The 21177-nt window shown below is 42.5% G+C and overlaps 1 protein-coding gene across 2 annotated transcripts in view; it reads right to left on the minus strand.

Annotated features, from left to right (window-relative positions):
• Nucleotides 1–17182, minus strand: part of SLC12A2 (solute carrier family 12 member 2) — a 69048-nt gene extending 51866 nt beyond the window's left edge. For both annotated transcript variants that reach the window (XM_063319480.1, XM_063319479.1), the window contains exon 1: nt 16441–17182. In XM_063319480.1, coding sequence (XP_063175550.1) covers nt 16441–17040 — 600 coding nt within the window. In that variant the 5' untranslated portion in view covers nt 17041–17182. The remainder of the gene's footprint in view (nt 1–16440) is intronic.
• Nucleotides 17183–21177: the final 3995 nt, after the last annotated feature.

Raw genomic sequence — 21177 nt, forward strand, 5'->3', positions numbered from 1 at the left:
AATAGAAGAGAACTAAGGGCTGTGACTTCTTGAGAAATTTGCACAGCCTTTGACCAGATGAATCTACTGATTTGCTGATTATATGTATTCAGGCACTCAAACCAAATCAAGCAAGAAGTGGTGTGTGATCCATTTAGAGCGGTAAGAAAAACAGCAAGGATCAAAAAAAAGAGAACTACCATGCTGCTACATTTAAGATTTTACATAGAATTAATTCTATCATTCTAGAAGCAGAATAATAATTAACTAGTTTTAATTTAAAACACACAGCCAGAAGCCACTCATTGGCTGAGCCTATGCTGACCTGCCTAAACCGGAACGAAGAAAATGGAAAGCCCTCTAATCAGGCTCCTCATCCAACTCGGATGCACTTGAAGCTCATGACAGAAAATAATGAGCCGACATACCGCCCTGTTCTGATACCCTTGAGTACTTGTCCTTCAGATAACTTTCCAGAAATGCTGAAATAAACCTCAAAATCCTTCTAGGTATTAATGTCTCCCTCATCAGATTCTGCTGTTTCCAGCGGCACTTACCATAAGTTTCTCCCCACTTTTCCCCCACCCACCTTCACAAGTGGGGAGGAAAAAAGAAAAAAAAAGCCACAACAAAAACATTAAAACAAGGGACTGATTAATAAACATTCACAACCATGACAACAAAACCTCCAGTCAAGCATGCAACAGTGTAACTGTATATTGCAATTCCTTCATATAAAATCCATTCTTACTTCTCATAGAAAAGCTTCACATTATACTCGCAACAAACTCAATTTAATGACGTTGCATTAGGGGAGTCACAATTATATTACCCAAGCAGTTTTTATGCTTTGGCCAAAAAAACTGCCAACATTTGATAACATCTTCTAGTCTTACAAAAAGGCATGCCATATCTCTAATAAAAAACAATAAAATCGTTCTTTGAAAAGACTGGTCAGGGAGGATCAAGGAACAGCTGGAAGAAATCTGTATCTTCATGTCCTAAAATATTGACACATTATATGCAACTATTAATGCTGCAATACTGAGTCACAACACTTTTTTTTTTTCCACAAGCTAGGTTTTGTTTACTGCACATTTAGGTTTTAAGAGAAGGTGGAGAATATCCTAGTATCTAGCATAACAGACAATTACATACTTCAGCATATGACCATGGCTGGCCACGTATTGCTAGAACCTGCATCCATGAACAAGATGACCTCCAGAGGTCACTTCTAACCTCAACCATTATGTGATAGCTACACATTTCACTAGAGTGCTCAAAAAAGCGCATAGCTCGGCCTGTTGTGTTCTGGGAAGGAGACAGTGGCTCGCAAATGATATTTTGAGTTATCAGTTACCAGATCAGCTCCAAGACATGCACACTACGAACACAAGAAAGTTTTGTTCTGTATGTCTTGTCTCTCCACACTATGCAATATTTCTTAGGAAAATATTTTGAAGCACACGTAAAATGTAATAACCGAAAGGTTATTGCCGGTTATCAGTGCTAGTGGGTACCCGATAAAGTACCAGTGAGAACAGATATTACAGAGTGTGGGCACAAAAGAATTCCACTACACAAAGCTCCAAGTTCAGTCCTTTAATGCAAAATTAAGAAAGCACCACTGTGGTCTCAGCTGTAAATAAAGCAGGCATAGTATTTTTCATGCTTGTGCTCATTAGAAAACAATGCTTCTACTCAAGTCACATACTGAATGGAAAAAACCACACTAGCACTATTTTAGAACAGCAATACATGTACGATAAGATCTTCATAAACAGTAAAAAACACTAACACACTGTGGATTTGGAGGGGGTGTAACAAAAGGGGAAAGAAAAGAGAAGGTTTTAGCATTTCAGATCAGAAATGCTCTTATTAGCACAATTTTTTAATCAAAATGTCGTCTTTTATCTAATCAGTCCAAAGAACACTCAGAGTTATGGTGTTCACTTGCACCGTTAAAGAAAAAGTAAGATACACTTGCATGCTGACAACTCTATCTTACACTGATAGGAATTTAGCCAAGAAACGGTTAAATTCTGTTCCTACACAGGAATTTCTATTGCTGTATCACACTAGTGCACTGAAAAGCACAGATAATCTACTACTTCATCTCCAGTACTGGATCATAACAGTAAGTTATTTGTGCCAATTGTGAATAGCCTCCACATTTATTAGAAGTGGATTAATAATGAGAAAAGACTTGTTAGCTAGAAGAGATCTGAGATTTTTCACACACAGTTTGAAATACACCGATTCATGGAAAAGATTCTCATTGGTAAAAATGGCTATTTAGTTTTACTGAGAGTTCTTAATAGTGGTGTATGTCATGCAGCACATTTATTTGTGGTAAACTTATCTATCTTAAAGACAACATACTTAGGCTATGTTGAATCGTATGAGGTATTTATTTCAAGTACCACAACACAGAAGCCCCAAGTAAAGGGCATGATAACCAGCAAGTTTGTATCTAAGATTCCACAGCCCTCCTTCAGGCTGACTGCCTTCTTTGCAGCCTGCCTGATTTGGCATGTCCCAAGTAGTAAATAACTTCTTTAGCTAATCCTCCCTATTGCCATTGCTCTTGTGAAGAGAGAAGAGGCCAAAGAAGCATTCGAGACTAGACTCTTTTTCAATCTCTCAAGTTTGACCATTTCTGGGTTTGGTACATGCCATATAGTATGGGCTTCTCCCCATGCAAATTCCATAGAAAGGGTTCACAACAGTAGCTTTTACTTGTCTTAGTAAGTTACAGCACTGAAGCTGGTTTAAGTAGCTAGTGTTCAAAATGTTAAAGAAAATCAAGAGCCTAGTCTTTTTAAGCTCCAAATTCTGCAAGAAAATATAAAAATGACATTCCACTACACTTAAGAGAACAGCTCCTTACATTTAAAACTGCTTTGTACGTGCGCATTCTGATATTGAGCATGGTGCTCTCGTCATTTAAAACACTTACTGAGAACAGAAAATAAGGGAAGATGCCTGAGAACCATCTTTCACCAACCGAGATACTGACAGAACAATTCTGTACAGCAATACATCTCTGTTCTCACCAGCTACAGTCGAAGCCACAACAACAGGATCATGCTTTTACCTGACAGGAGCTTTGTTGTTAAAGGCGTTGCAGCAATCATCACGAACAGTGGAATCCTCCTTCACAAAAGCTAGAGACTTGCACACACCTTCTGCGCTCCTTCAATGCGGCTTCCAGTGTCGTTGCCAAGCTGTTCACTACGTCTCACCATAACCATTTCTTGTTTCAACTCACAAAGGTTAACTTTATAGGCATTGCCATTTTTAAGAAATTCCTTTTTGCAGAAGGAAGCAACCAGTAAAATGTATAGATCCAGCTGTAGCATGCCAGCTGCCTCAACAGTGGAAGAATCGTACTCACAGAGATTATACTCCTAAACAGCCCAATTCCATCACTGCACACAGTTAAGATTACAGCTACTCAAGTACAAAACTTGGCAGTACAGAAGGGTTTCAGAGTTAACACCGCTCAAAACATACATGGAGGAAAAGCTTCTGAACACTTGCTTTTGCTTTTCTAATTCAAATGTACTTTAGCCAAAGTGTGGATAAAATAAAAATGACAGATTAAAGGAAGTTATCAAACAGCAGCAGAATTACTAAACGTTTTACCCCAGAAGATGCTAATATTTCCCATGATTTTTAAAGACTACGTATCTTTTCTTGGATGAGCAAGCTTTCCACTTTCCCTTCTGCAATGAACTTTCAGACTCTTCCTCCCACCTCACCTGTGACATTTCTAATGATCTGAATAAAAGGTTTAAAAAGTGGTAGATGTATTGTATGCATAGAATAGTCCTGCTGACATAGGTGTTTGGCTCTGATGAGACAGTAACAACTTTTGAAAACAGTTTGCACTGGTACAAATATATTTAAGTGTGATACTGTACTACCACAGAATAAGCCAGCTATTAAATGTTGACTGTAGGACACTAAACTGTAACAAACATATCTGTTGTTTAAACACTGCTTTTGCAGCATGCTAATGTTCACAGTCATGATATTCACAGTTTGTACCTAAGGGTCTTTGATAAGCTGTTTTTGTTTTAATACTTTTATCTAACCAGTGGTGAGAGAAACCAAAAGCAGTGAGTTTCCTTTCCCAAATGTTTACAACTCTATGGAATAGTTTTAAGCATATTGTTGTCCAGGGACACAAGAGAGTCCTCTGATTAACACTTTATCAAGAGAAGTCTCAAATTTGGTTGTCTGACTGAGAACACAAAGTATTTCAGTACCTAAATATGCGAGGAAAAATAAGTTCTTACCAGTCTTGGACTTCATCTGGTGATGCTGACTATTGTTTGTAACCATTTTTTCAACCAACCACTGTTCAAAATGGCTGAGAGACTGTTGTTAACTTTGCTCTGTAGACTAACAAAAAAAAAAAATCACAGCAAGTTTTTATACCAAGTTTGAAAAACACCTCTGCCGGCTCTCACAGTTTCCAAGTTTTTTGGGTTTTTTTTTGCAAATGAAATAAACAGCTCTAAAAAGGTATTTTAAAATAAATACGGTATTTTAAAATATTTTACTCTACATAACACACTCTTAAGGGACAGTCAGTACTGGCAGGAACAGTCTATTTTGTAAGCTAGTAACACCAGCAATACTGTTGTTGACAAACAGCTATTTTCTTCCCTATACTGATCTTTATCAGAAGTGCTAATTATAAAGCTTTGTTAGATATCCTCATTGCTTTAATTTATGCCAAAATGAATTTACCTAAGCCTCCTTCGCATTAAAACCCCAGAATTATCCAGTAAATATCAATATCCACCAGAAAATATCAATCTCCGAGTGAAATAGTTACTTATTAAGAAAGGCAATTTGCTATTTAGACCTATCAAACAACGCAGAACAATTTTGTTAGACCTAGGAACTGGAAATTAACACAACTGAAACTCAATGTCTATGAAAGCAAAGTAACAAGGAAAAAAAATACATGCTGTCTACATCTCTCACTAGCCTTAAAAGAATTCTCTTTCTGGCCTAGCCTAAATACTTGCATAAAGTTATCACTGCATTACACAGTAACACTTGAAAGAGAAAAGATTATAAAACCAGAAAAATTATTCTGTAATGAGCACATCAAGAAAAAAAAATAAATCTGTCATACACCTGGACTTTAAATATTGCTTGCAGTTCTGCTTCTTCCTCACCAGTCCTCAGCTGGGATAAGGATTATGACAGGGTCATAATGAGTTAGTATGGAAACTTGAGAACTAGTGTGTCAAATTCTCAATTAATGCTCTGTAACAGCCCTCACTCTGATGAAAAAGCAGTGAAATTGCGAATTGTAAAACTAAAGCAGGTCACCACTTTCTACATCTTAATTACATCACTAATCTACATGTCACCAAGAGATGTAATAGTCTAAATCTTTGGTACTTCCAACAGGGTGGTAATCCAAGTGAACACAGTTACATTTCACTTAAAGATGGCTACTCAGAGTATCTTCCACAGACACCTGGAACAATTTACAAGTTTCTGATAATTGGTTATTTAAAAACAAATTTGCCAAACTAGCAAAACAGATTCAGGTGTTCAGATTTTTCAGGAGTTAGATGGGAAGCTTCAGTGATTAGCATTGCTACCAGTGGAAAAACCCAGTCAGGTAGCACACGCAAAAGAAGACATGGTAGTACACAAGCTCAAGACGTCTCAGTCTGCCTAAACACCTTCTTAGCATTCTTTTTATAAAACAAACTCAAAACCCACATGCTTTCAGGGAACACTGCTAGTTATTGTGCAATGGTGAGCTGTTGACAGCAGTTCAGAAAATTCAGCAGTCCTATTAGGTGCTTTACTGCTTGGTTTTAAACCAGGAATGAATTATAGCAAATTTGCTAATAGAATTTATAATTCCCACTCCTTGTTTGAAGTACACATAAAATGCTGCTACTTTCCAGTATCTTTACAGTCATAAGCTAAAAAAGCCTACTAACCCATTAAATGGCACCCAGCAGTTACCTAGAGCAACCTGAGATAAGTTACCCAGATAAAACATGATCCGTTCTTAAAACTCGGGATTCCCTTGGAATCAAGCATGAACAGCTTCAACTATTGGTTACTTGCCTCATTGAAAGGAAATCCTTTTCAAGTTTGCAGCCAAGAGACCAAAACTTAAGTGCTTTTGACTATATTACCTTCTCTACAATTACAAATTTAAAATACAGCAGCAAATGCTTTTGGCATCCACTTCCAGAGATTTTAAAAGAGATTGCACTAAAACACAGAGCATTAATGTTATCTTAAACTGAAATTAAAGTCTGTTGTACTTTGATTAGAGTGGAACAATTTTAAAAAGAAGAAATTTATAGTTACAATTAACATGTCAACTGAAGAGTTAGCCAGCTACATGTCTCTGCCAACACCTTGTATTTCAGTGTCTTGCAACTCAATACTGCTTTTAACAGAGAAACATTATGCAATATTGTGTGTGTGTGTGTGTGTGTATATTCTGATTTTAAAAGACATTTTTACTTTAATTCTTCTAAGGTGATAGAAAATCATGCATCCTTCCTCCTAACTCTTACAAGTGGTATTAGCTATTAACTAGGCTAGCAAGACTATTAATCAAGAAGCTTACTCAGGCAATTGATTTAAGTTTAGGAGTAAATAATTGTTCTTGCAAGGTAACATACTTGCAAAGGACAGATAGGAACTTTGTTTATAAAGCCTACCACCACTTAATGTCTTACATGCATACGAATTTTTGACCTATCTCTAAGCTTCCTAACTACATGAAGGCTATGGACTTCTCTCTTTAAGGAGGTGATTATGATCTTCCCCTCCTAATACAGAATGGATACAAACTGCAATCTGATAGGACTTTCGCTTGAAGGAAAAGGTTTGAAATCAATTTGGAAATGAAACAACAGCAAAACTGCCCATACTTAACAAGTACTTGAAGTGGTGAAAATAAACACAATCTGGTTCCTTGACTGATCTTGATGAACTTGTCACAGCAGTATTCCACAGCCACTAACCTGTGATGTCACTTAAGTAATCCAGGCCTTAGAACATTGCATAATATTCCAAGGGTGATCTCATCCCTTCCTCTACCTGCTTTCTCTACTGCATCAGCAGGAATTTTGACTTTTCATCCCTTTATAAGCAAAAAAAAAAAAGTTTCAATGCTTTCCTAAGCATCACATCAAAATCAAGGTAGATTATTAATCAGTGCCTCTGGAAACAGCAAGTGCCAACACCATTTGATCTAGTTGTCATAACATCGCATAGGAAATTCATATTCAAATCTCTGTATTCCTAACAGAGAAGCACTAGCCTTATTTACATAAGAAAAATTCCAGAGGAAAGCACTGAAGTCTAGATAGCCATGCAAAGGCTGGCATTTGAAAGCCTGCAACCTGAATGGTGTGACCAAATGGGATCCTTTCGAGTAGTTTTGTTGACACCTGCAGGTATGCAAGAGCAGTATCCTATCTGAAATATAAATAGTTGGGGTTTTTTCTCCATACCGAAAACATGACTTAAAGAACAAGAGCATTTTGCAAAACCAGCAATATAAAGAAAACTCTCTACATCTTCATTCGTACATCCCTCCTTAAGCACAGGACACTATGAATACTCCAGGCAAGATGATCAGGAGAATTAGAGACAAATGAGAAAAGACCTCTGTTCAGCAGCTATACAGTGAGGCTACCCTATGGCAGACCCACAATGCTTATGCTCTGCACTCCCAGAAACATTGTAGGTAAAGGCAGGCCTTCCTGTCAAGGAACACTCAAGGTGGTCTGCCACCATAAAAAAAGATACAAACTTCCCTTGCTAGTCCCTCCACTTCTTCTAGTTAACAGGAAATTGCACCATTAACATCTACTCACAAAAAAGTAGGCATGACTTGCTGCAGAAATGTAGGGGCAACCAACCCATCCAGCTTAAGAAAAAGAAATACATGTAGTCTACTTCACTCCTCAAGAATACATGTCAGTTCTGGTTTTCATCGATCAGTCCTCTCCCGCCCTCTCCAGAACCAAACTACTAGTTTCCCTACTGCACCAATGTATTTGATCCTTTCCAGAAGAACCATTGTACTGTGAATGATTATCAAAGCAATTATTCATTACTGTGCATTCACCATCATATTCATTTTGATATTCACTGGCATGAAAAGAGAAATCGCACTTCTCAGGAAAACAGATCCAGCTTCTCAACATGGGTAGTTTCCACTTGATTATCTGAAAAACATAACCCCAATACATCTCTAATGGTTGGAGCTGTTTTAAGCATTTCATACAATTTTCTTGTTATCCAGAATGAAGCAGATGCAGCATTTGATTGCTTAAGAGCTGAGTTAAATCCTATTGGCAAGCCTCTTGCATATTCAAGTATAGTCTGAAAAATACAGTGTTCAAAGAAAAAGTACAAAAGAATGCATTTCAGTCTTGCTCAAGAACTTGTTTTAAACACAGCAAATTCCCAAGTCTTCTATACTCCCCAGAGAAACTGATAATTTGAAGCATTCTTGCTCTTAGCACCTTTCAGTTTTCATCTACTTTTGCAAAACAGAAAGATGCACTTTCCATTTAAGAGGTGGGTGATGGGGAAGCAAGTAACCTTAATAAATTTGCCCGCTTTAATTAGGGAATTTAATTAATTCTAAGTGTAGTAAGTTCATGAAAAATTACATTTAACCTATTGTCTTACAATAGGCTAAACAGCCCATTCAAGCGGGCTGTTCATTAGCCTTCTTCAGGGTTTGATACTGAGACCAGTGCCGTTTAACATCTTTATCAGCAACGTGAACAGCTGTCAGCACCCTCAACAAGCTTGCCAACAACACCAAGCTGCATGGTGCCATCAACACACTGGAGGGAAGGGATGCCATCAGGAAGGACCTCGACAAGCCTGAGAGGTGGGCCTGTGCGAACCTTATGGAATTCAACGAGTGCAAGGTCCTGCACATGAATTGGGGCAATCCCAAGCAAAAGTACAGGCTGGTCGGAGAATGGATTGAGAACAGCCCTGAGGAGGAGGACATGAGGGTGGTGACTGATGAGAAACTCAACATAACCAAGCAAGGTGCACTCACAGCCCAGAAAGTCAACAGCATCCTGGGCTGCATCAAAAGAAGCATGGCCAGCATGTCAAAGGAGGCGATTCTGCCCCTCTACTCCACTCTGGTAAGCCCTCACCTGGAATACTGTGACCAGCTCTGAAACCCCCAACATAAGAAGGACATAGACCTGTTGTAGTGAGTCCAGAGAAGGCCATGGAGATGATGAGGGGGCTGGAACACGTCTCCTGTGAAGACAGGCTGAGAGAGTTGGGGTTGTTCAGCCCGGAGGAAGGAAACCTTACATCAGCCTTCCAGTGCTTAAAGGGGGCCTGCAGGAAAGGTGGAGAGGGACTGTTTATCAGGGAGTGTAGTGATAGGATGAGGGGTAATGGTTTTAAACTGAAAGAGGGGAGATTTAGATTACGGATTAGGAAGAAATTCTTTACTGTGAGGGCGGTGAAACAGTGGAATAGGTTGGCCAGAGAAGCTGTGGATGCCTGGAAGTATTCAAGGCCAGGTTGGATGGGGCTTTGAGCAACCTGGTCTAGTGGGTCACGTCCCTGTCCAGGGCAGGGGGTTGGAAACAGGTGATCTTTAAGGTCCCTTCCAACCCAAACCATTCTATGGTTCTAGGAAATACTCTTGAAAATCAATTAAGCAGTGCCCGAATTTTTAATGTCACGGCTGGAGGAGCTGGATACAGCTACAGGCACAGCCCCTGAGCCAGCACCAAGGTCTATTCATGCAACACAGCACCTACTTGTAGTGGCACAGCACTATGTTCACAACAAAGATGCCAAGCTGCTTACAGCTCAAGAGCAGTATTAGGCAGAATAGTCTTAGGAGTCTCTCTACCGTCTCTACCCTCAGAGTAAGCTGAAACATTAACCTAGCATCACAGTTTCTTTACAGCTGAAACAGATGTTGCCGTTTTCTTTGAATTAAAAAAAGAGAAACCTGAATCATCTGAAATAAAAGCAGTTTATTTGAAGAAGGAAAGTTAACTAGCAAGATGAAGACGCAAGAGATAAGCTTCCTTGTTAAAATGGAATTTTAGGAATTCTTACTTTTTTAAATAATTGCAAGTTTATCAGGCACAAACAATGCATGTTCATTAGTTTGTATGCATAAGAAGAAATTTCAGTAACTTTATCAGGCCTAATCAGCATGCTGAAATGTAGAAATAAATCAAAGATGTTCCATGCACTCAAGCTGCAATAACTGGATAGCTTCGAAAATACTGAAAGGCAAACAAGTGTAAGTTAACTATTTATAAAAGTTCTCAGCAGTGAACAAGTGACCACATTGCGATGGCTGTTACCTATATCAAAAAGGGGGGTAAAATGGGTTTGTGGTTGCTCATGTACAAATATTATATGCGGCTTTAGGAAAAAATCCAAAGGCTGCAACAGAAGACGTAATATGCTGGTTTGAATTACTCCAAGATATTGATCTTGCCAACCTCCTCATCTGGAAGAATGTTCTTAAAGAATGAAAATCATCTGAGGTTTAATCAAATGCAATATACCAAAAGGCAAAAAAGTTAAACTCAAGATTAATTCTGCAGCACCCTCCTCTTTAACTAGTTCTGAAATAGTTTTTGCTGAAAGAAAATCTACCTAGCTAGAGATAAGTTATTGCTCTTCTTTCAGTTACCGGTATTGAACTAATCACTGATACTGACAATCTGTCAATTAAGCTCAGTTAATTAAAAAACAAACAAACAAAAACCCCACCAAACAACAACACCCAAGCTCCTCCTAACAGGCACTCCCTCCTTCCTTCCTTCCATAGTTGTACTATTCTGGCAAATTACAATGCCTTTTCTTCTGAAAATATTTTATTGATACCACCATGCTGTCAAAAGATTGCGGAGACCACTGGTGTACTGGATCAGGGAACTAATCACACCCACTGCAAAATTTTGCAGTTGCAGGGGGTGTTTGCTTTCTGTAAACCAGATCAGCTCCCAGATCCAACTCAAAAATACAAACATCACCACAGCAGAGATCACAAAAGTTTATCCCTTTCAGCAGCAGCCCACACTTGTGCTGTCAAACTATATAACCTATTAACAGTGCTCAGTTACTTCCAGCTTCTCTAGAACAAAACAAAAACAAAGTAGTAAGAACAGTATTAGCAGTTTGCTGAAGACAGTTCAGAGTTTCAGTATTCCATAGGTGTTTTGGACTAAAAACATCACAGAGATAAGATAAGGGAGATTCAAGCATTAAGCAACGTAAAATTACAAAATACACATGGTCCTTACAAAATACAAACACTGAAGGACTAACTCGATTTACTGCTGCAAATGGAGCAGTATATTAATTTTTTTTCCCTTGATGAAGATGGTGGTAATTATGTAGGATATCAGGATAAGCAAAGTGAGGATTCTCCACACAGATTGAAAAAGCATATAACCATCACTTTGCATGATGCTAGCAAAGCCTCATCTGAGTAAAGATGCATTGAGCTCACTGTTCTTCAACAGGGATGAACGAGAACAGTTACAAATCATAGGCTTCTAGGGTCTCCAAAAGCACAGACACCAACACTAGAGAGCTTCTCTTATTTTAGTTCAATGAAGTTCAGAAAGAAAATTCAAGTTCTGCTTACAAATATAAAGGAGGGCGAGATGGAAAATAAGCTATGCAAATAAGTCACACTGACTCAAGAACTAAGAAACTTATTGACTGTGAGCAAGATTCAGCAAGGTAGTACAATAAAAACTATCTGCAAGAGCGTCTCAGTCTCCCAGCAGAGGGACAGGGGAGGAAGCAGTGTTTGGAGATATACCTTACATAACACGGCCATCTAACTTGATCCCTAGAATCATCTAGAATCATCTTTTAGCCTTTTATGCATCTTTAGCTGAGCTCTGTTTTCCTTACAGGCTAGGCAGACACAAACCAAGAACTGAAAATAAAAAAATACAAACAAACGTTAGAGGTGCAGCAGTCTCTCTCTTCAAGAGAGAATACATTCTCTGTTAAAAAGCAGTGCCATAAGCACAGTGAAAATGCTCTGTAAGACAAACATTTTAAGCTATCACGTGAGAGGAAAAACTGCAATGTTCAAGAAAATAAAAACCAAAGCTAGAAAGATAGTTTAAAAAAAAATAAAAATCAGTCATCCAACTAGAGCAAAAACAAACAAAACCCCCTCAATTCTGCATGAAGACTATCAGTAATTTCTTTCTTACTCCTATCTCCATATGTAGGGGACAGCTGTGTGGTTTTCTGTGCAGGATGAAGCAAAGCACACTTGTGTTTTTAAACAGGTTTTTTGTTTTGCTTTTTTAGTTTGGGCTGGCAGGGGGGGTGGTGTAAAGATCTTCCTTTGAGATCACTATCTTCTATCCTGCCAAGGGAACCAACTATTACTCTTAGTAAGTATCTAACAAACAGAACAAAGCTACCAGCAGAGGGCTTGGTTCACATAACATCTACTTACCACAGCTGTAAATGACTGCACAAAAGACATATCAAACCAGAATCCCTCACATACTGTGAAGTTTACTCTTCAAAAAAAAAAAAAAAGCTCTCCAACTAAGGCAATACTATACAGAAGAATTACAAACTAATGCACAGTGGTGGATTACTAAATCACAGTCCAATTCTGAGTAATTTAAAAGTATTTACCTTCCAGAATCATAAGGTCTGTGACATTACAGCATGGTAATTTTTACATTGAGGAAGCCGTAAAGGCAGATGGAATGTCTTCTACAGGCTATACCTTTACTTACAGATGTAGCTGACCTAGGCAAAACAAATATTCCTAAACTGTAAGATAGAAAAAAAAAAAATAAGAAAAGCTAGGACCCTTTTAATCTTCCTACTGCCTGAAGGCAGATCTCCTCAAGAGGGCAGGGGACACTGCTGCAACTGCAACAAAACCCTACATTTCATGGTATGCTGTCTCCCTCCCACCGCACTGTTAATAACCATCTTCTCACCTCTACATCTCTGGAGACTAATGCTCCTGCAAAGCATCGCCATATCTGTGAGATTAGCAACTGTAACAGCATCCCCAAATTCCCTCCCTCTAAAGCAGAGTAAGATTAATGCACACCAATTGGGTAAGCAACAGTTTGATCACCTTTGCTATCTGCAGCCAGTGATACATGGAGACAAGACCCCTCACTTGAAATTTAACATGGTAGATCAAAATCAGTAGTCTACAAATTCATCTACTTCAGGGTAGTGCAGCATGATCCAGCTGTGTTTCCACAACCGGTCTCAGGAACAACCCCTTTACTACTAGGAAAGCCACTGTCCGAACAACCACGTGAAACCTGAGCTGGTTAGACACCTATCCTACTGAGAAAGCAAGAAAAACCCTTGTCAAAAGGTACCCCTTCTGTATGTGTAGTGCATCCTCCTCAAACAGTGCATCTTCCTCCAACAGTGCTTTTATGTGAGAACAGAATCAGTACCAGAGTTAGACATACGAAGCTTGTAAACAAAACTAAGGAAAAAAAAATCTGTTCTATAATTGGCACTAGCATAAACATTACACTGTCTCACAACATTTATTTACCTCTTAGAAGGAAAAAAAAGAATAGCACAAACTTCAACTGCAAGATGAAAATGCCACCATCAAAGCAATGAACCACATTGCCGGTGAACAAATTTTGGTATCAGTCGTAACACAAAGTAACTGCCAACCTTGATGCACTGGGTCAAGAAGCAGGGGCTTTACGTAGTGCAAATTTTATGTAATGGTACTAGGACGTTTATACCAGCTGCCCTACTAAGTCTGACATCCATGCTGTACAAGTTAAGTTAGTACAAAAAACACAGCTAAAAAGCAAGCATAATCTTTCAAGTTCTTCAAAGTTACTGAAATATCTTCTTTAATGCATAGTATTGTTCAACGCTAGAGACCCTTACTGTTAGTCAGCAGGAACTGAAGTGACTTTGGGAATGGAAACAATACGCCCCTGAAACACAGTGAAAAAAGCACAATAGCTTTGTGAACATCTCTCATATAAAAGTACAGCGCCACCAGGATTTAAAAAGTTATCAGCACTCTGTGGCCAGAAATCAAGTACATAATCATAGATGTGGTATATTTTACACTCCAGAGACTGTGAAAAAATGTAGCTATCCAATACTATTAGTATGCATGACACATCCTTATTAAAAGCTTTTGTGTTCTCAACTTTATCTTGCAAACTGCTTCCCTAAGTCTGAAGCGAAAATAATTGCTTCCCATCTTCATACAAGCCTAAATGCTTGCTAACACATTAATTGCTTTGGAAATGAAACATCCTGCGACAAAACAGCAGAGTTACTATCAACTTAACTTCCGAAGTTTATATCACGGCAGGTTTTAAAATTAATACTGAGGTATACTATCAAATGTAACTGAAATAGCATATTCCACCCCCCATCTTTTTTTTGGGAGTAGAGGGGTGGGGAGGCAGGGGCAGAGCAAACAGAACACCACTTTAAAAAGAAAAAATCTTCATGTAGATACCTATCCATGCTGCAGAGCAAATTTCTGACATTTGAGAAAGGAATAATCTGAGTTAATTAATGCTCACAATGAAACTGTTCTGATAATGATCCTGTAATTAGGTCGTCTACAGCTCCTCAATGCCACAACATACCACAGAAAATTGCTTGCCATGCTTTGTAATGAAATACGAAGAAACTACACTTGGAGAAACTATAGTTCCAGAATAAGGTAGATTCCGCACTGAAACGTCTTAATGGTGTCACTAAGAGCTTTCTTGACTGCTGCAATTAACACAAACCTATCTGCCAAGCTTAGAAATTCAAGTAATGTTCTGTTTACAGAACAGAATATCTTACAATCTAAGAACCTGGTCATCCCATCACGGACCAGGAGTCAGAATCAGGAGGGATGGGCGTAATAAAAAAACAAACAAAAAAAAAACCCACCAACCTCCCCCAGTGTTTTCACATATGTTACGTGGTTTATTTTTAGCATACCTAACTCCATGCACAAGACAGTAATTGCCAACTTTCATTCCATACTAACTTAGAATCAGACTGCAGAACACAATTTAACTCCATCAGGAGAGGACCTGAAAGGCAAGAGTAATTTGCTGTTATGGTTAGTAATTGTTTTTATATCTAACCTCTGACACTGCAAGGGAGTACCTCTGTAACAGACCAAGCAATTATTTCTACCGGAACAGATGAAAAGTCAGTTTCAAAAACACCACACCCCCCAAAAAAACCCCACAGATCAGTGCAGACGCACTAAGCTGCCTAGTAATGGTGTGAAACAGGACAGTCTCAAAAGAACATACATTTTCTCAGGGAACTCCGCCTACAAGGATGAAAAAAGTTCTAGAAACAGGATATTTTTCACTTCATTAGGATATGGCACAAGTGTTCCATTATTTCCGTAAACCCAACAGAAAAAAAACCCACTAGAACATGGACTTAGAGCACAGCCAAACACCAAGAGGCAATTTTCAGACTGCAAGAAAACAGCATTGCAAGTTTGATCTGGCTTTAGTTCAGTCATGATCGTTCAATCATTATCTAAAAAAAAAAAAAAATACATCAAATTAATACCAGGTTCAGCTAAAGCTTGCCTTTTAATAAAGGCAGCCTACGATGCAAATAAGCTTTCACTGTAACCCGTCTCCAGTAACATACCGACGAGTCCAAAACAGAAGAAGCTTGACACACACACACAGCTTCTTAATTTCTGAAGCCTCGATCACGACGCCCTCACACGCCGGGCTACCCAGCACGACAGAAAGGGCTCCGTAAGGAGGAGAAGGAGCCGGGGCTGTGCCTGTGCAGCCCTCAGCATCACGCCAGGCGGCGGTTTGCTCCGGCGCTGCCTGCGCAGGGACGGGCACGCGTTTTCAGCGGCTTAGGCGACAAGCCTCTTGCCACTACGGAGAGCGACCACATCCTTCTTATTTTTTTTTTTTTTAACCACCTCTTCCAAACGCTTTCATTCCCCTTCCCAGGCTAACACCTCTGTCAGACCCCGAATTCCCTGTCTGCTGAAGGGGATAGGGACCGGCGGTGGAAAACCGCTGCGCCTGCATCAAATCCTCCCTCGGTTGCGGAAAACCCATTTGCTCCGCGGACCTACAGCTGTAACTACCTCTCAGCACGGGGACCTTCTCCCAAAAATACGGGGGGGGGGGGCAAAAACCCCCATTGCGTCATGAAAATTAAAAAAAAAAGGGGGGGGGGGGGAGAAAGACGCAAGCGACCCGGTGCATTCGCGCTGTTTGCGCCTCCCCGAGGCTCAGCCAGTTTCTGGCTTTTTTCCTCCCACCACAGCCGGCGGACACCGGGGACACACGCCGGGGCCGCTACCGCGGCCCGCCCGGCGCCAGGGGGCGGCCGGGGAAGGTGGGGGGGTGGGTGGGGGGTGGATGGTGCGCAGCGGCCGCTCACCTTGTCCAGCTCATCGTGCAGCTCGGCCAGGCTGGGCCGGATGAGCTTCTCGCCCAGGTCGGCGGCCGTGTGGCGGTAATGGTCGATGCGGGGCACGGCGTCCATGGTGTTGTGGCCGAAGGTGCGCAGGTAATAGGTGTTGGTGTGGGTGTCATAGTAGTAGTGGTGGTGCCCGCCGGAGTGCAGGCTGCCCTCGCTCAGCACCGTGTCGCCGCCGTTCTGGAAGCTGACATTGCCGCCCTCCGAGCTGCCGCCCCCCGGCTCGCCGGGGCTCTCGTCGCCGGCCGACGGGTCCACGAAGTTCACCCTAAACCTGCCCTTCGCTTCCTCGCTGCCCTTCCCCGCCGCGCCGCCGTCCCCGCTCGCCTTGCGGGGCTCCTCGGCCGGCCGGCCGGCGCCCTCCGCCACCAGGTCCACCTGGAAGCGGCTCTGGCTGGGCGTGGGACCCAGCGGTCTGCCCAGCGTACCGCCGCCCGCCACATCCTTGCCTTCCTCCTCCTCCTCCGGCCGCCGCTCTGAGCCCGCGGCCGCTGGGGCGTCGGGGCCGGGCGGAAGCAGCTCCCCCCGCTGCTGCTGCGGCTGCTGCTGCCTGCCCTCCATGCCTGCCCGATCCAGCACTGCGCGCGGCGCCGGCTGCTCTGAGCGCCCCTCGCGGCTGCGCCTCCGCCGCTTTAAGCCGCCAACCAGCGCCCGGGGCTGCGGCTCGCGGCAGCCGACGCCAGTCGCCCCGCGCGCGCCCTGCCCCGCCCCGCCCCGCTGCAGCGCTAGGTGGTGGTGATGCCGCTCCCCGCCCCGCCGCGCGCCCCCTCAGCGGCAGCCGGCCCCGCCGCCGCCCTCCCGCCCCGCACCGGCCGCTCTCACGCTTCTCCGCCTCCCTCGCTACGCCCAGGCGCCGCCCGCCGCTCTAACAGCGCCGCCCGGGGAGGAGCGGCCGCACGGGGCGAGGCCGCCCGCGGCTGCAAGCGGGAGGGAGCGGCGCCGCGGCCGGTGTGGGGCGGCGGAGCCGCCAAGGAAACAGCCCTCCCCACCACCATCCGGTGTCTTCCGACTGCCCGCGCCCGCCCTCCGACCGGTCCACCTGATCCCCGCCCGGCGGAGGCAGGAACTCGGGCGCTAACCGGCCAGCGCCACCTCGCTTCCCAGCTCGGGCGGAGGCGAGATGCGGGGGGCCGCCAGCGCCGCCTGCTTCACCAGGCTCCGCCCGCTCTTGGTTGCTGTTGCGGCGACGGGAGCGGCTCCCCGGCGGCGCTGGTGGGGAGGGCGGCGGCTTCTACTGGCTCAAAGTATGGCGGCTGCGGCATCCGCCTCGCGGCGACCCGGGGAAGGGGGGGGTGGTGCGCCGCGGCGCCCCGGCCCTCGCCTGACTGCCAGAGCCTTTCAGCCCGCCGGCCGCCGCCACATCTCGCGAGAGGAGCGGCGGGGGATGCGCGGGCCGCCTGTCGTCCCCCTCGCCCCAATCGCGGCGGGAGCCCAGCGGCCCCCGGGTGGTCGGCAGGAGGAGCGGCGTGCTGCACTCTTCCTCGCTCCCCGGCGCTGCGTGGGCGGGGGGCGGTCCGCGGGATGGAGGCCAGGTAGCCCTGGATGGAGATCTGGGTCCGCCGGCCCTTCGTCGGCTCACAGCCCTGCAAAACCCCCGGCCCCGCTTTGAGCCGCCTCGTGTTGATGTTTGCCGCATGCCAGCTGGTTGCTCTCTGTAACGTTGTCCGGATGTAAAGGGTCCGGATGTGCTGCTTGGATGAGTAAACACGCAGCGGAGATGTGCACCTGCGGGTTAGCGAGGACCGGTAAATGCCCGGCATCTTCAGGAATGTTTGCCCGCGGATACCTTGAAGGAGAGCAGAAGTTGGGCGGTCGTTTGAGCCCTACGTTAATCTTCCAGCCTCCAGATCTCTTCTGAGTGTGCTGTAAAAGTAATTTTCTACTCTCATAGTAGATCTAATGTCAGTGATACGTCTTTTTCTGTGTGCCGTGTTGCAGCTCTTCACCCTTATTCTCATAAATTGCATTATTTCCCCCAAAGGATACATAGAATCATTGAATCATCTAGGTTGGAAGGGACCTTTAAGATCATCAAGTCCAACCGTTAACCTAGCATGGCCAAGTCCATCACTAAACCATGTCATGTGCTACATCTACCTGTCATTTAAATGCCTCCGGGGATGGTGACTCAACCACTTTCCAGGGCAGCTTGTTCCAGTGTTTGGCAACCCTTTCAGTGAAGAAGTTTTTCCTAATATCCATCCTAAACCTTTGGTGCAATTTGAGGCCATTTCCATTTGCTCTATTGCCTGTTACTTGGGAGGAAAGATGAACCCACACCTCGCTACAACCTCCTTTCAGGGTGTTGTAGAGAGCGATAAGATCTCCCCTCAGCCTTTTCTGCAGGCTGAACAACCCCAGTTCTCTCAGCTGCTCCTCATAAGTCTTGTGCTCTAGACCCTTCACCAGCTTCATTGCTCTTCTTTGGACACGCTCCAGCAGTGCTTTAATTTAAAAAATGCAGTCATTCTTGCCTCCCCTCTCAGTGGAGCATAGGTGTCTGGATAATCCATTAAAGCATGGGAGGTTAGTTCTGAGGCTGTGAAAAAGAAACCTCAGACATCAGTAAAATCCTTCTGCTTCCGTAGTAAGAAATTAGAAAGGGATCCACCAACAATTTTCCATGATGTATTTTTATTGTCTTTATACTTGAAGGTAGTAGTTCACAGAATAGCAGGAGAGTTGGGCAACAGTTGCCAAAACAGTTTTATCTTACTGAGTTGCTAAAAAGCATCAAGAAAACATTCACTTAAGTAAGTCCTTTCAAGCAATGGCATCTCTTTATTTCAAAAACATTTTTGGTTGGTACTTCTTTGTTCCAAATCTTTTTTCCTAATGATGTACAATTTTGTGTATTTTTCCCCTCTGTCTAGCAAACTCTCAGCGCCAACATCCATTCTTTCGCTCACCACATCTCTATTATTTAAATTAACAACAAACTTGGTGACATAATCCAACAGAAGAGGACTGGAATTATAAAACAAAGCTTGCTTTTTCTTAACAGTTAACTTAAGGAAGAAGTACTTCAATTTTAATGGATGTGTACATGCGTAAAAAAGCTGAGGACACTTTAGTAGATTGAAAAGGTGGGTACAGGAATCCTGTTCAAACACTGTTCTAGAACAAAAATCATATACTTCAAAGTTGTTTGAGAAATTCCTTGATGGACTCCAAAACTCCCAAGAGTAACAAATCAAAAAAGATATGATTCAGCAAATTTTTAGAGTGTAAAGAGTAAAAATCTGTGAGTGAACTGGAAAATAAAATATTAAACCACAGCAAAATTTTTACTTTCGTCAGGGAGTAAGGACTTGAAAAACAGTGGATTATAAAGAGAACAACTCAGAATAAAGGACTGTGGTTCAGAATTGAAAGCAAACAGCACTAGAATGGCAAATGATGCCCAAAGAAAATCCACCACCATACATTTTTCGTAAGCAAACATAAACACTGCATGATCAACACCTGCACAGAATGTCATACAGTAAGGTGTTTGGAGGCAATTTAGATTTGAAAATGGTTATTTCTGTGCATTTCCTGCATAGATAAGTAATAACAGGAAAGAGGAGAGAAGCAGCTTGTGAAATCCCATACTCATGATACAGTTGGTGACGATGGGATTGTACTATTTTAAATCAAAACAGCATTTTAAATCAAACAGCATTCGATATGTACAGCTTGATAGGTATTGGCTACACCTGTGGAGCCCACACTGCCTCATGTCAGTTCTTCTTTTGTCTTTGTTTATGTTACTTCAATGCAATGCTCAAACATTTAACGTGTGGTGCAGTTCTGCTTTCCCAGACTCAGTGATTGGATTGGCCTTGCTCATACCGAGGTGGCAGATGGAGTATCCTTGCACTTCAGACTTCAAGAAGAGGTTCCTTCTTAGAAAAAGGAAGAGGGAACTGGATGGGAAGAATATACTAATAGGAAGAAAATGGGGCATAGAGAAGCCCTAAGAGAGAAGAGTCTATCATCCTAGTGGAAAGACAGTAGGGGCACATGATTCCACACAAGGCGAAACCTTACGGAAGTGAAAGAAAAAGACAAGGTTTAGCATTCATAGCAAGTAAACTTTGTGATGTGCGTCCACCTAATGTAATGTGAGATAATGCTAAATACTGGCTTTGAAGAAAGCAAAGAATTGAGGCTGCTACCACAGTCCCCATGAAAGACAAGGAAACAGAGGACCCAAGAATAAGAAGAAGATGGATGAGAAAAGTGTACACCTCTCAGAACCAAAAGCACCAGGGAGATTAAGAAATACTACTGTATGGAAAACTGACAAGAATAAGAGGAAAATGAACCAAGTCTTCATAAAGGTCCTGGGACTTCACATGGCCTTCATGTGAGAAGGGTAAGAGAATCTGTAACAGTCAAGGAGACAAAAGGCACACAAACTCCCATTAACTGCCAGGTAAAATGCCATTGGTACTGAAAACTACATGTTGAAGAACAAAAAAAACCCAAAAAGAATATTCACTGTAAGCTCTTAATTAGTTAACTGGTTTCTGACTTACCACTACTTAAAACATTAACACAGTAGAATCTGGGTGTCATTAGTGAGCAAATCAAAAACATAACACATTAAATAAAAGTGAGTAATAAATTACTCTAGCTAAAATTGTTTACCACAGAACGATAACAATTTTTTTTTTCTTTACAAAGTGTGGAAGGAGGAGTTGTGGAGGGTTT

This window comes from Chroicocephalus ridibundus, chromosome Z, assembly GCF_963924245.1.
Source record: "Chroicocephalus ridibundus chromosome Z, bChrRid1.1, whole genome shotgun sequence".
Lineage (NCBI taxonomy): Eukaryota > Metazoa > Chordata > Aves > Charadriiformes > Laridae > Chroicocephalus > Chroicocephalus ridibundus.